The sequence below is a fragment of the Colobus angolensis genome, unplaced genomic scaffold, assembly GCF_000951035.1.
Source record: "Colobus angolensis palliatus isolate OR3802 unplaced genomic scaffold, Cang.pa_1.0 Scaffold56, whole genome shotgun sequence".
Classification (NCBI taxonomy): Eukaryota; Metazoa; Chordata; class Mammalia; order Primates; family Cercopithecidae; genus Colobus; species Colobus angolensis.
The window spans coordinates 6,320,830-6,337,782 of NW_012119154.1; the positions used below are offsets into that span (position 1 = coordinate 6,320,830).

Here is a 16,953-nt window from a genome sequence, read left to right on the forward strand (position 1 = left end):
CGTAAATGTTGAAAAAAGCAATCATACTGTGCAGCTCCAGCAACAAGCAGTGATCGGATTTTCTTCAGCTGAAATAAAGAATTTTCATTATTGACCAAAAATGTGAAAGAGAAAAAAAAAAAAAAAAAACTACCTAAACTACATTATTCAAACAAAAACTTTCTAAAAAATGAAACATATGTAATGTTTCATTATATTACTATATTCAGACATTTTAGTAGCATTAAATATTTAGTAGCATTAAAAAGTATCTTATAAATAAATATGCCAACAAAAAGCTGTCTGAAAAATAGTATTATAGATTTAGTTATAAGCACAACAGAGAAATGTAATCTATAAGTACATAAATTGTAAAGTTTTAAGGGAATCCATTTAATTTATTTATTCATGTGTCTTTTAGCTTAATCCCCAGTGTGATCATAGGGAGTCTTTCTTTCACTTGTGGTAAAATACACATGAACAAAATTCACTATTTTAACCATTTTAAAGTATACAATTCAGTGGCATGAAGTGCATTCACAATGTTGTGTGACCATTACCATCACTATCTACGAAGGGAGCCTATTTTTAAAAGTGCCAAATTTGGAAACTTTTAGCATTACTTTTTTTTGAGACAGTCTTGCTCTGTTGCCCAGGCTGGAGTGCAGTGGTGCCACTGCAGCCCACTGAAACTTGCACCTCCAGGGTTTAAGTGGTTTTCGTGCCTCAGCCTCCCCAGTAGCTGGGATTACAGACACATGCCACCGTGCCTGAATAATTTTTGTATTTTTAGTAGAGATGGGGTTTCACTGTGTTGGCCAGGCTGGTCTCAAACTCCTGGCCTCAATGGATCCACCGCCTTGGCCTCCCAGCAGGAGTGAGCCACTACATCTGGCCTGCTGCTGAATTTTTAATTTCTTAAATTTTTAATTATTATGAATACATAATAGTTGTACATTTTTATGAAGTACATGTGATATTTTGATAAAAGCACACAATGTGTAACAATCAAATCAGGGTAATTGGGGTATCTGTCACCTCAAACATCAATCAGTTCTTTCTGTTAGAAACATTTCAATTCTACTCTTTTAGTTATTTTGAAATATACAATAAATTATTGTTAACTACAGTCACCCTATTGTGCTGCCTAACACTGGATCTTATTCTTGCACTAACCGTATTCTTGTACCCTTCAACTATTTCCTCTTTATTTCCCTGCCCAACCCCCAACTACCTTTCTCAGTCCATAACCATTATTCTACTCTCTATCTCAAGTTCAAGTTTTTTAGGTCTCACATATTAGTGAGAACATGCAATCTTTTTCTTTCTGTTACTGGCTTGTTTCACTAAACATAACGTCCTCCAGTTCCATCCACGTTGTTGCAAGCCATAGGATTTCATCCTTTTTACGGTGGAATAATATTCCAATGTGTGTATGTACCACATTTTCTTTATCCATTATTCACCAATGGACATTAAGGTATATTCCATCTCTTGGATTTTTGTGAATAGTGCTGCAATAAACATGAAAGTGCAGGTATCTTTTCAATATATTGATTTCTTTTCTTTTGGATATATACCCAGCCATGGGATTGCTAGATCATATTGTGGTTTTATTTTTATTTTTATTATTTTTTAAGAAACTTCCATACTGTTCTCCCTGCATGTGGTGGCTCACACCTGTAATCTCAGCACTTTGGGAAGCCAAGGAGGATAGGTGACTTGAGCCCAGGAGTTTGAGACCTGCCTGGGCAACATAGGGAGATAAAAGTTAGCTGGGCATGGTGGCATGTGCCTATAGTCCCAGGTACTTGGGAGGCTGAGGTGGGAGGACTGCTTAAGCCCCAGAGGTCAAGACTGTAGTGAGCCGTGATTGCGCCACTGTATTCCAGCTTGGGAAACAGAGTGAAACCCAGTTCCAAACTACAATACAATACAATACCCAAACTAAATAAACTAAGCTAAAATAAAGAACGAAACTAAAATAAAATAAAATTTATATTTCTATCAGCAATGTACAACTGTTCCTCTTTCTCCACATCCTTGCCAGCATTCTTGTTTTTGCCTGTTATTGCCTGTCTTTTAAATAAAAGTCATTTTAACAGGGGTGAGATAATATCTCACTGAAGTTTTAATTTGTATCTGTCTGATAACTAGTCATGTTGAGCATTTTCCCACATACTTGTTGTCCATCTGTATCTCCTCTTTTGAGAAATGTCTATTTAGATCTTTTGTCCACTTTTAAATCAGATTACTTATTTTTCCTATAGAATTTTTTGAGTGACTTATATATCCTGGTTATTACTCCCTTATCAGATGGGTAGTTTGCAAGTATCTTCTCCCATTCTGTGGGTTGTCTCTTCATTTTGTTGACTGTTTCCATTGTTGTACAGGAACTTTTTAGCTTGATGTGATCTCATTTGTCCATTTTTGCTTTGGTTGCCTATGCTTTTGAGGTCTTACTCAAGAAAATCTTTGCCCAGACCAACGTCCTAGAAAGTGTTTCTCCAACGTTTTCTTGTAGTAGTTTGATAGTTTGAGGTCTTAGATTTAAATCTTTAATCAATTTTGATGTGATTTATGTATAGTGGGACACAGGGGTCTAGTTTCATTCTTCTGCAATGTGGATATCCAGTTTTCCCAATACCATTTATTGAACTGTCCTTTCTCTGTTGTATGTTCTTGGTACTTCTGCTGAAAATGAGTTGAGTATAAATGCAAGGATTTATTTCTGGGTTCTCTATTCTGTTCCACTGGTCTATCTCTTTTTTACTTTTATTAAAGAAACTTCCATACTGTTCTCCCTGCATGTGGTAGCTCACACCTGTAATCTCAGCACTTTGGGAGGCCAAGGTAGGTGGGTCACTTGAGCCAGTACCATGCTATTTGAGTTACTACAGCTTTGTAAATATTATTTGAAGTCAGGAGAGATGCCTCCAGCTTTGTTCTTTTTGCTTAGGATTGCCTTCACTCACTATTGTTGATCTTTTGTAGTTCCATATGAATTTTAGTACTGTTTTCTCTATTTTTATGAAGAATGTCATCGGTATTTTGATAGAGATTGCACTGTATCTGTACATCGCTGATGTGGGGAGTGTGGACTTTTTGACAATATTGATTCTTCCAATCAATATGAACATGGAATATATCTTTGTTTTTTGTGTCCTCTTTAATTTCTTTCATCGATGTTTTTATAGTTTTCATTGTAGAGATCTTTTACTTCTTTGGTAAAGTTTATTTCTAGATATTTTAATAGTAGCTACTGTAAATGGTATTACATTTGTAGCTACTGTAAATGGGGTTACATTCTCAGTTTCTTTTTCAAATTGTTTATTGTTGGCATATAGAAATGCTACTGATTTTTGTACGTTGATTTTGTATCCTGCAACTTTACTGAAATTTTTTTGGTGGTGTTTTTAGGTTTTTCTAAATATAAGATCACATCATCTGCAAACAAGGATAATTTGACTTCTTCCTTTCCAATTCGGATGGTCTTTATTTCTTTAGAAGAAATGGATACCTTTTTCTAGACACAGAAACCTACCAAGATTGAACCATGAAGAAATCCAAAACCTGAAAAGTCCAATAACAAGTAACAAGATAGAAGTAGTAATTAAAAGTCTCTCAATAAAGAAAAGCCCAAGACCTGACTATTTCACTGCTGAATTCTACCAAACATTTAAAGTCGAACTAATGCCAATTGTATTCAAACTATTTAAAAAAAAAATCAAGGAGGAGGAAATACTTCCAAACTCATTCTACGAGGCCAGTATCACCCTGATACCAAAAGCAAAGACAAAACAAAGAAAACTACAGGCCAGTATTTCTGATGAACATAGATGCAAAAATCCTCAACAAAATACTATTAAACCAAATTCAGCAACACATTTAAAAGATCATTCATCATGATCAAGTGGGATAAATCCCAGGATGCAAGGATGATTTAATATACATGAATTAATAAATGTGACACATCATATCAACAGAATGAAGGACAAAAACCACAAGACCCTTTTTACAGATGCCGAAAAAGTATTCAATAAAATTCAACATTGCATCATAATAAAAACTCTCAAAAAACTGGGTATAGAAGTAATATACCTCAGCATGATAAAAGCTATGTAAAACAAACCCACAGCCAATATTATACTGAATAGCAAAAAACAGAAAGCCTTTCCTCTAAGGTCTGGAATAAGACAAGGATGCCCACTTTCAACACTTTTATTCAAGAGTACTAGAAGGCCTAGCTAGAGCAACTAGACAAGAAAAGGCATTACTTTTTCAGTATTTGATTGACAAATGTCATCCACATGAAAACCAGACATACATAATAAAATTACATTGATCAAAAGAGATACACACACGTGCACATCTGTGCTCATACACACTCAGAAGCTAAAACACTACTTATCACACCAATATTGTATATAATTTCACATTTAACTCAGAGGTTTTCTAAATTTTAAAATATGTCTTTAATGTTAAATCAGATGCATAAAGATGTAAATGTAAAAAAACCATACTATGGACATTAGAAAAAAATCAAAAGAATGTTATATAATCTTGGGCATATAAGGAAAGGAAAACTATCATAAACAGAGGAGAATTTTCAAGTGTCTAAATTATAACTAAAAACAAAATAAAAATCACAATATAGTAGGATAAAATTACCTGCAACGTATATAAGATGACACACAAAGAATGACAATAAAATAAGAAAAAGACAAATACAGTAGTTTCCCCTTACCTGCAAGGGATATGTACCAAGACCCCCAGTGGATGCCTAAAACCTCAGATAGTACTGAACCCTATATATCTTTTTTTCCTATAAATATTTACCTATGATAAAGTTTAATTTATAAATTAGGCACAGTAAGAGATTAATGACAATAATAATATGGAAAAACAATAACAATATATTGTAATAAATATTATGTGAATGTGGGTCTCTCTCTATCAAAGTATCTTCTTATTTCCTGACCATGGTCGACCATGAGTAACTGAAGCCATGGAAACTGAAACCATAGATAAGGGGGGACTATTGTAACCTGTGATTAAATTGGGTAAAATAAATATATTTAAATATGTTAAAAGTTACTAGTGATAAATTCACAAAGTCACATTTCTCCCCAATACAATGGCAAAAATTTTTTAAATTTGAAAAGAAAAGAGACGCTCTCAAACACTGTAAGATTATATATGACTAACACCTTTGTTCAAAATATTTTGGCAGCATCTACTAAAATAAAATTGCAGCAACTCTTTACCCAACAATCCACATTTTAAAATCTAACCTACAAAAATAAAAGCACCATTGTTACAAATGCGTGTAAGGATGTTTACTATGACACTGCTAAAATAGCAAAACAATAAAAAAACCCTGAAAATCCAACAAATGGTAAATGATTTTAAAAATTACATGTCGTGGGGTGGGGGGATGGGGGAGGGATAGCATTAGGAGATATACCTAATGTAAATGACGAGTTAATGGGTGCAGCACACCAACATGGCACATGTATACATATATAACAAACCTGCATGTTGTGCACATGTACCCTAGAACTTAGAGTATAAAAGAAACAAACAAAAGATCAGATTCCTATGATATAACACACATACACAAATTACATTTATACATATTAAACTAAGGAATATATGTACATATTGATCTGCACTCAATAAATATCTGAGGAACTATTATGTGCCTGATATCATCTATACCAGGTGTACTGAATGAGCACGATTTGTTAAGCAAAAAAAAAAAAAAAGCAAGTTACTAAGTAATGCATCAAGTATGATCTTTTTTTTTTTTTTTTACAAAGAGAGTAGGGGAAAATTGTGCGTACCCTGTCATATATGTTTAAATACATATAACACAGAAAAGTATATACTCTAAAATGAAAAGTGTGTTTTTTTATTTTTTTTTAAGAGATAGGGTTTCACTCTGTTGCCCAGGCTGGAGCACAGTGGTACAATCATAGCTCACTGTAACCTCAGACTCCTGGGCTCAAGCAATCCTCCCATCTTAGCCTCCACAAAAGTTTATTTCTTTAACAGGTAGGAAACTATTAACTTTTTCTCTGTAGTTTTCTGCATTATTTCACTCATTACAATAAGTCTGTGTCATTTTTCTAATGAAAAAAAAAAATCAAAAGACCATCTGTTGTTTCCAAATGGGTAGTTTTTAAGTAAAACCCCCAAAAAAACCCCTTAAGTAAAAAGATGACGTTTTATACTAACAATACTTAATCTGTCATGTTTCTCTACAGATTACCTGTGACAAACAAGAATAGGAGCCATATTTAACAAATTTGGAGGAACACTTTGTTAAAAACAGTATTTCAATGTTTTAAGATATGCAGACTTCCTAACAGAGACAAAAATGGTCCTTTGTTCATGGTGTCATAAAAGCCATATTTGTCAAAAGACCCTGCATTTGATTTAATTAATCAAAATGGGGATTTTCATAATCAGCCAGGTTGAGACCTCTCAGAGCAGAACAGTCTTCAAATGCAGCCCTTTTCTCTGGCTTCTTGAAAACTGTGAGGTACTCATTTGGTACATGTCATCTGGTTATGTAAACAGTAAGTTCACAAATTTAAAAAACATACTGCTTATTGTCAACACAAATATTATTTTAAATTTTATCAAATATTTTCCTTAAGGAATTTAGGCTAAATAAAATATTCTTAACTCAAGGGTATCTGACCTTTATAAACGAAATCACAGGAGAAATATTCATCACATTCACATGAGAAGAAAAAAAGCCAGATAAATGCACATCCTGTTGTGAATTTATATTGATGCTATGAAAACACTGAGCATGCAGGTAAAGTGCTATGAAAACACTGAGCATGCAGGTAAAGTGAACTGCTTTATTGGTAAACCTTACATGACTTGAGGATAGTGCTAATAAGCAACTGTGTAAGTCCACAGAAAGGCCAAAGCCCTGTGAATCTCACATTGCGCTGATCAGTCAAAAACAGCGCACGTGGTGAGGCTACCAAATGTGCAGGCACCATCCGATAAGCCAAACCAAAATCAAAATCGATCCTAAACCGGAAAATGAGTATTTTATCAATATATTCTCCAGAAAGAAATGTAACCTACCAGACTCTATTTTATAAGTGAATACCATATAGTACTACTACTGAATTTCCATGTTTTTTAAAAGGAACATCAATAAAGAAAGAAGATAAAATTAAAGACAAAAACTTACTGCATTGGCACGCTGATCCCAGTCATGTTTGTCATCTGACAAAATTTCCCTGATTTTATTTAATGTTTCTTCGAGTTCTCGACTAGAATAAATCTTAAAAAAAAAGATTCAGAATTATAACAGCGTTTCTTGCCATGAACAATATCAAAATTATGCCCTGATGTTTAAAACAATCTTTCACCTACTAAGTTTATTTCTCATTCTAGCACCATTCTAATGGAAAACAGAAATACATTATAGACAATAACACAAAACGCTTTATTTTTCTTCCTTACTTGTTACCATTTTTGCTATTTCTTCCCTCATAAATAACTTCAAATATGCTCTTAAAATGCTTTGTAATTTTAAAAACAAGATGTCAAATATCTAAGAATAAATAAAAGTCTAATTTCTCAAAATGACTTCAAGTGTATAACCTATCTTATTGCATTCACTTACATATCACACAATATTACCAAAAGGACATGTTTTAAGTTAGTTTTGATTTTCTCTCTTATGTCATGATAAACTATAGTCATGATAGCTACATGTTTTGTTCCCTCTGGAGCCAACCCTTTGTCAAACTGCTATTCACCATTATTCTTTTATTCATTTAAAAAATATTCACATAACACAGAGGTACTATGCTAGGCAATGGGGAGACTATGGTTAGCCAAAATAGACATGGTCTTTGCTTTATGTAGAGTACAATCTACTCAGGGAGATTTTAAAAATCAATCAAATATGAAACTACAAATAGGAAGTCCCACAAAAGAAAACGAAAGTTTATATATAAGAGGGGTTTGACCTATGAGGAAAGTCAAGATTGTGCTGAGAGCTAAATAATGTGTAGGATATCATTAGGCAAAGTGGAGAGATTTGATTTCCCTAGAGAGTTAATATCATGTGCAAAGGCTCTGTGACAAAGTAAATGAAAGAAGGCCAGAGTAAGGAATAAAAAGCATAAAGGGAACTGGGAAAAGAGCCAATGACCCAGGTGTGAGGATGGAACAGCTATAACCACATTGTTGATCATGGGAGGAGACAATGCAGAGGAATTAGAAATGAGAAATAGACTCCTGGTGATACCAACTGAGACCGTTCATCAAATTGCCTTACATCTTTCACTTTTAACGCTATTAAATTCACCTTTTGCTTAAAAGAGAGTAAGAGCAAGAGAGAGAGAAAGAGAGTGCTTGCAAACGCAAAGGAGAGCAAGGCATGAGACAAGGCTGGGACGAGGTAGATAGTGACCAGGTAACATTCTGTTATGTGGTTAAAGAAACTTCTGAGCTAGCTCTTTCCTGCCTCTCACCTTCTCTTCACAATACCCCTCTGCCATTTTCCAGAACGTTCTACCAACCCTAATCTTATGATGCATTCCCCTGGAACACAATGCAAGGTTCCCCTTCCCCCAGTAAGGAAGAAGAGAGTCAACTCAACAATGTACTTCTTTAAACATTCTGTCAGCAGGTATACAAGCAAAAGAAGCTTGAAAACCCACTAAGTTAGGTATCTGTTGCAGTAGAATGATTCCTAGGTTTCTAACTTTTGTAATTGATTAAGTAATGGTTTACACACAGAGAATACTGGAAGACCATTATTTCAGTTTCAAACAGGATAAGTTTGAGGTGTCTGAGACATGTGAAAGAGGGCGTCAGGTAAACAATCACAGTGGACAAATCATTTTGGAACTCAGGAGAGATCTGGCTTGGAGGTTAAAATCTGGGCATTATCTAGATAAAACGTAGGAACTGAAGCCAGTGGTTTGAAGGAGGTGACTCAGTAAGAAAATAGAGAATGAGAAGACAGGGCCCAGAACTAACCCTTAAGAAATTCCAATATTCAACAGCCAAGTAGAGAAGGATGTGCTTATAAAAGAGACAGAGATGAAGTGACAAAGATGTAGAGGAAATAAAATAGAAGAACATTACATCACAAGCACCTAAAATTAAACACCAAAATAGTGGCTATAGTCAACAGTGCTAAATACTGATAAAAGAACAAGAAAAAAAAAATTACAAATGGGTTGATTCTGGTGCCTCAACGATGATCAGTGATTTACTCAAGACCTGTTTCAATGTAAGAATAAGCTAGAAAGAAGTGGGATGAAGTGAGTAACAAGTTATAGAAATACCAAGTACAGACAACTCTTTTGGAAAAGCTGACTGTGAGGGTCAAAATAAAAAATAGTATCTGGAAGATAAGGAGTCCAGTGAGACTTTTGTTTTTTTAATTGAAGAACCCAGTCACGTTAAGAGATAAACAGAAAGAGCTTGAACCCACATGAGATTACTGATTGTGTAAATGTATTAAGGAAGCAGAAAACACTAGGCTTTGGAGCACTGGTGGAGGTGCTGGCCTTTGAAGAAGGACCATGTTCCTGGAGCAACAGGACAAAAGGAATGTACAGTAGAGAAGAATGTTAACAGAAAGATCATGCTCTCATTTGATGGTGACTGCTTATTTAGTAAAGTAAGGGGCTGAGAGAAGAGAGGAGGACTGAGATAGGCTGATGGATAGAAAGGAAAGAAACATGTCTGATAGCTATATTAAGCAGAGAAATAACTGATCACAGAAACATAGTAAGGATATCAGATCGCTGAGGGCTCATTTTATGTGAATCCCACCAAAAATCATGAGCCCTAACATGTGACTTTCTCTAGCAGCACGGTTTCAGGACATAGAGAAAATAAAAAGTTGGGAATATCCACAGTTGTAGGTTTGTAAAATCCGTATTTTAAAAAAATCACTGTTTAATACTTTGTTATGAAAAAAAAACAGAGAAGCAAGGGATTTTAGTATAATATGTACAGTCCTACCACAAGAAACCACGGTATCAAAGCCTAGATAAGAAGGAAATCAAAGCATAGATGAGAAGGAAAGTATAAAGTGATGGATGATTAATTGAGAGTGAGTAGAAAAGACAATGGACTGAAGATCTTTGAAATCATGCAGAAGTAGTTGTTAGAACTTTAAAAAGCAAGGGAATCCTGGTCAGTAACGAGATATTTCAATTAACAACTTTGGAAACATAACAGTAACACACAGATGATATCAAAATCCAACATGTGACTATGAACTGGGTAGCTATGGTGAAAGTGAGGAGGAGGTCTAGAAACTGAATTCATCAAAAATGTGTGAAAATTTAGGAAAATAGTAATAGCTAACATATACTTCTTACACTTCATCTGTACTGTCATAGCTAGCCTCACAATAACCCTCGGCATAAGTACTAATAATTCCCATTTTAAGATGAGGAAACTGAAGCACAGAGGGTTAAGTAATGTACTAAGGTTACACAGCTAGTGTGGCAGAGCTGGGATTCAAACCTAGGCAGCGCTGGAATGTTGTCAAGATCAGTACATGCCAATAAGAAGGCTGGCCAGGGAGTATGAACCTCATATAAATGGGTATAGGAATAATGGTCACAAAGTAATAATGAGGAGTGAAAGCACAATAAACTTATTATCAATTACTAAGAGTATGAGAGCCAAGAATAATAAACAGCTTTATCTTTAAAGAGGGTGAAAAAAAAAATCAGATTCTAATCAAGGAAAGAACATTGAATGGACCCTTTAAAAATGGGGTTAAAGCTTAGGGGAGTTACTGCTTATGAAAAAGATGTTTCCAAGGGAACAATGGAAGGTGTGGAACATTTACAGGGTGGTGAGGGTGGCAGAGAGGCCCAGCTGGAAGAAAGCAATGAGTAATTGTAAAATAGCCTTTTCCCCTCCATATAGTTGAGTAGCCCTTGGCTGCCCATACCATGATGTTACCAGCCTGACAAGGACATACTGAAAAATACAAATATTCAAGTTCAACTAAGTTTTACTGATTGTTCCTACAACACTAATCTTCCCCTTATATGAAAGCCTGTAAAACACAAAAGGAGGAAGTGCTATGTTTTCCCTATTATTTAAAAAGTATCTTAAAATAAGAAAAAATATACGTCTCAATAAAGGGATAAAATACAGTCAAACCAGACAACTTTTTAAAGCTTTCTTCTAACTTTTTAAGATCTTAAATATCTTAAGGACAATTTTCCTTTCAAAGAGCTAAAAAGGTAACACAGGCAATAGAAGGTAGTTAGCAAGTAAAGCGATGTGAGAATATTTTCAAATAGACATGCTAAAGAGTATTCACACCCATCATACTGGTAAAAATATTTTGAGTTACAACAACAAGTATTGGCAAGGATGTGATGAAATCAGAACTATCATACCTTTCTCACAGGAGTCTGAACTGGTACAACAACCCTACAGGGTAACATCTAAGTAAACTTAAAGATTATAACCATGCAATTCTACTCCTGTGTTTATACCCTGAAGAAACTCCTACCTACAAATAATCAAGGACATATGTACAAAAATATTCATTGCAGGCCTGTGTGGTGGCTCACACCTGTAAGCTCAGCACTTTGGGAGGCCAAGGTGAGGAGCTGGAGACGAGCCTAACCAACACAGTGAAACCCCATCTCTACTAAAAATACAAAATATTAGCTGGACATGGTGGCGGGGTGCCTGTAATTCCAGCTACTCAGGAGGCTGAGGCAGGAGAATTGCTTTAACCCAGGAGGTGAGAGGTTGCAGTGAGTCAAGACTGTACCACTGCACTCCAGTCTGGGCAACAGAGCAAGACTTCATCTCAAAAAAAAAAAAAAAAAATCACTGCAGCATGATATGGAATAGCTAAAAACTAGAAACAACCTATAAACGCACTGTGGTCTGTTCATACAATAGAATACCATCTATCAATCCAAATGAATGAACTAGAATCACAAATTTTACATTGTGAAAAAATATAAATAACAACACAGTAAAAAGTCAGGTTGTAGAATGTTACATACAATATAACATTTATGTGTAGTTTTAAGTCATGGAAATAATACTCTTATTTATGCATGTGTCCACTTTACTTCAATAACATCTATATGAATGACTTCCAAATTTCTATCATCAACTAATCTAATACTCTGTGAGTTCAAAACTCATTAATTTAAGAATCTGAACACTGCAGTGTAATGTGATTCAACAATATGATTCAGTTCTAGTTCAGCCTCACTGAAAAATCACTTGAAAATCTAATTGTACCAATAAATAATGGCTTGGTGGTAATAAGCCAAATAGTTTATTTATATAGCTATTTAACGAAAAAAAAAATTCTTAAAAAGGGACAGAGACAAATAATTATATGAACAGGCACATAGGTAATATTCATGGGGAGTGCCACTGGTAGCCTTACCTGAACAGAAGGGACATCTGTAAAAGCTTTTATAAAATCATCTTCATCAACTGCTCCAGCACCTCCTTCCTTAGAAGCACCTGCTAATTAAAAGGAAATTAATTTCCTAAGATTCATTTTTAAGCATCTTAACATTAATGACAACATGAAAAATAAAACTTTTGATATCAACAAAAGTATAATTTTGAGGGATATTCCATTTTATAAGAAAGCATTTAAAAAATCTCCAACTTTCAGAAAGGTCAAGGTACTCTGTAATGCCAATTAAGTATAAGGTGCTAGCCTAGGCTGGTTGTAATACTCGAACTGTAAGAGCACAGCCCTGAAACCCACCTCCCTATTCAATGCACTAGCAAACACACATAAACATAAGGATAAATGTTTTAAAAGTTGAATAGCAACTTAAAATGACACTAAATGTCAATAATTGATAGAGTGGTACAGAAAATCTGTGTATGCTACTATGGTCAGGAAAGCATTCATGAAAGAAATGAGAGTTGAAATTAAATTTAATTACACAAACAAATCTTCCGTTATTGCACACTGACAATAAAAAAGTAAACTTAGTAGGCAGTAGTTATTGAAGAGCCAATAATTAAGCTACTCTTTCAACTCTAAACCTACTCTTCTATATATACTCTGCTTTGAGATGCTGAACCTAGTATTCATTAAACCAAATTTTCTGTTGATTTTAATGGTTTCCTCTCCTCTTAAACTCTGGCAATGGGGGTGTTGGAGAGAGACTGGAAGTTAAAGGAAGGGACCTGTTTCTTCCTGACTGCTTTCCATTCTTCGCAGTGGAATCCTAACAACTCTGGTAGACCACTCATTCCAGGAGCAGCACCTGACTCCAGTTTGCAGTTTTTCTAACACTCACTGAATCAGCTCGCTGTGCCATCGCATAGCACCAACTAGCTTCCACCCTCTCCTTAGAGGTCTGAGTCCCAGATCTGGGGAGCCTCTGAGTTCTCATTCCCGAATGCAGGCTCCTTTTACAATGTGACTTTGCAGCTCATCCTGTCCAAAAACAAAGTCCCCAACTAATAAGTGGGGCAGAGTACCCTACAATTCTTGAGTTGAGACAAGAGAGGCTAAGACAGTTCTGACTGATGATTCCCCAGTGTCAAGCAGGAATAAATCTTCTCTGGAAGAAAGTTGTTTCTGGTAGGTCCAAAGGACTTCCACCAACTAAGTTCAAGCAATGAGTTCACAATTAAAGATCAAATACGCAAGAAGGCAAGAGTCACAGGGAACAGACAATAGATTTGAGAACTGTCGATATTAGAATTGTCCAGTACAGATTACAGAACAGATGTGTATATGTTTAAAGAAATCAAGGATGGACTCAAAGATGACCAATCAACAAGAGGCCATTAGGAATAAACAGATGAACTTGGGGGTAGGCGGATGAAACAACTTGAACTAAGTAATACAACAGTTGAAATTTTTTAAAAAATTAAACATATTTAAGAACAAATTAGAGAGCTGGAAGATACACCTGAATACATTACCCAAAATGTGGCAAAGAGAAAAAGGAAATGGAAAGACATAAAGAGATACAAAGGGCAGCATGAGAATATCTAATTAACATACATCTATTGGGGCGCCTGAAAGATATTTAACAAGAGATAACAGTTGTGAAATTTCCAGATTAATGAAACAAGAATCTTTATAAATTCAGGATGTGCAACATAACCCAAGCAGGATAAATAAAAAGAAATCCAAACCTAGAATTTGGCGGTGTAACTGCACAACTCCAAAGACGGAGACAGTAATCAGAGAAAGAAGAGATCACCTAGAAAGGAACAACAATTTGAACAACAGATTTCTCAAGTGCAATAGTGGAAGCCAGGGAGAATATACTAATAATATCTTGCAAGTTTTGAAAGAAGAAAATATTGGCAAAATATTATCTAAATTGTGTGCCTAGCAAAAGTAATTTTTTGGACTACAAGTGGAAAAAATTAGATGCGCTGAAAATGAATATAACAAAACCATCATTACTATTTAAAATGGTATGATGGTATCAGGGAGTGGCAAACTTGATCTATAAAGGGCCACACAGTAATATTTTCAGCTTCAAAAACTGAAGTGAGATAATGTATAAATTAACTGTTCAATTTAACCATTCTACAATGGATATGTATTTCAAAACATGTGGTACACAATAAATACACATAATTTTAGTTGTCTAATATATATACACACACATATATAGTAAAATCATTCAAAATTCAACTTTCTAAGGTAGCTGGAAATAAAATCAATATACAAAAATCAATCTCATTGCTAAGCACTAGCAACGAAGTTAGAAATTTTAAAGAGTGAAAAAATTTGGGAAAATAATAATTTTTAATGTAATATTAAAGTACTGAAATAAATGGAGAGCCAGGTGCCGTGGCTCACACCTGTAATCCCAGGACTTTGGGAGGCTGAGCCAGGCGGATTGCCTGAGCTCAGGAGTTTGGGACCAACCTTGGCAACATGAAGAAACCATGTCTCTACTAAAAATAAAAAATAAAGAAAAAAACAGCCAGGAGTGGTGGTGTGTGCCTGTAATCTCAGGCACGAGATTCGCTTGAACCTGGGAGGCAGAGGTTGCAGTGAATGTGAGCTGAGATCGCGCCACTGCACTCCAGCCTGGGTGACAGAGCGAGACTCTGTCTCAAAAAAGAAAAAAAAAAATTACAAATGAAATAAATGGAGATATATTCCAAGCTCATGAACAAGAAGGAAGGAATGGTATCATGAAGTGTCCAGTCTTCCCTAGGTATTGCAATAATAATCAAGCTTCCAAAATGGTTTCTTGTGGAACTTGTCAAGCTGATTCTAAAATCTGTTTGGAAGAGCAATGGGCCAAACATTCCCGCAGAAGAAAAGAGGGGCTACTTGCGCTGCCAAACATCAAGACTTACAAAGTTTTAGTGCAGGGATAGACGAACTAACCAAATAAATAAAATAGAAAGTTCTAAAACAGACCCACAAATGTAAGAAATTTTGACATATGAAAAAGAAGTGATTCAGATCAAAGGGGAAGGTAGAAACTATTCAATAATAGTGTCCCAAAATTCAACAAAATGCAGAGACAATGGATTATTCGGTTTTTTTTTTTAAAGTTTTTCCTTGTCCCGTATTAAAACTTACAGTAGACATTCTACTTCCCTTAGGAAAATGGTAGGCATCCAAACTCAAATCAAATATATAAACAAATATTCCAAAACCCACAGAGAGCAAATAAAATTACCCATATCCCTTGCTTTTTATACAAATAAGAGACAAATAACACTTCAAATATCATTTCAAGTAAATGAGGAAAATATAAACATCTAAGACAAGCAATGTTAACTACAGAGCCTTTATTGAAAAAAATCAGAGGAAACTGTGTAGAAAAGAATCCTGGTAGTTGTATAACGTAGACACCAACTAAGGTTCTCTCTAGGACAAGAGGTAAATAGCAATTAGAAGTGGGAGGTATCCTTTTGAATCTTGGTGTATAAAGAAAAGGAAGAAACAAAAGACAAGGGCTCTATTCAAATAAGATGGTAATCACAGAATCAGAAGTAGAAAGCCCCCAACAAATCATGTAGTAAAGAAGGTGCATTTCACTATACCAACAGAAGAGGGCACTCTTAAACTTAAAAACTAAGCAAACCTTTTTTTCCTGGCCTCAAGGAATCCACTTGTTTCTTGAGCTCTATGAAAATCCAATATATCATCATAAACAAAATAAAGAATCTGACATCTATACTGTTCTCCAATAAGAAAACAAAAGAACAGAAATATTTTCTGCTGATAAAAGTAACTCCCTAAAATTAAAAAAAACCTACCAAGAAGGAAAAAACTATAACATAATTCTCCAACATAAATTCAATATAACTAAACAGCAGTTATAGGTATAAAAGAAAGATGAATGAGAATATAAAAAATTCTGAATATATATATGAAAGATACGAAAAGACAGCTGGCTAAAGTCAGGAAAAAATTTTTGTTTGTTTATTTGTTTTATTTATTGAGACAGAGTTTGGCTCTGTTGTCCAGGCTGGAGTGTAGTGGCGTGATCTCAGCTCACTACAACCTCCGCCTCCTGGGTTCAAGTGATTCTCTTGCCTCAACCTCCAGAGTAGCTGGAACTACTATAGGCATGTGCCACCACACCCGGCTAATTTTTATATTTTTAGTGGAGACAAGGTTTCACCATATTGGCCAGGCTGGTATTGAACTACTGACCTCAAGTGATCCACCCACTTCGGCATCCCAAAGTGTTGGGATTACAGGCGTGAGCCACTATGTCTGGCCAAAAATTTTGTTTAAAGACAAAATCACCTGAGAAATAAACAGTAAATTGCCAACTATCCAAGAGAGAATAAGTATATTCTGGTTTGAATTTTAAAAGCTATAAAAAATATTCTTAGGACAACTGAGAAAACTTAAATATGTAGATGAGCTGACTAAAAGGAAGTGAATATATAGGTTAGTAAATTTACAGAAAATAAAAGAGCTAGAGAAATAAATAACATCACAAAGAAATGAGA

At 35.0% G+C, this 16,953-nt stretch overlaps 1 protein-coding gene across 6 annotated transcripts in view; it reads right to left on the minus strand.

Annotated features, from left to right (window-relative positions):
• CLASP2 (cytoplasmic linker associated protein 2) overlaps window positions 1–16,953 on the minus strand; it is a 201,708-nt gene that overhangs the window by 129,988 nt on the left and 54,767 nt on the right. For 5 of the 6 annotated variants that reach the window (XM_011961562.1, XM_011961564.1, XM_011961563.1 and 2 more), the window contains exons 3-4: window positions 12,422–12,501; window positions 7,199–7,291 (exon numbers count right to left, since the gene is read on the minus strand). In XM_011961562.1, the coding sequence (XP_011816952.1) occupies window positions 7,199–7,291; window positions 12,422–12,501 (173 nt within the window). Of the gene's footprint in view, window positions 1–7,198; window positions 7,292–12,421; window positions 12,505–16,953 lie in introns of all 6 variants that reach the window. The other variant, XM_011961558.1, reaches the window with a different exon arrangement.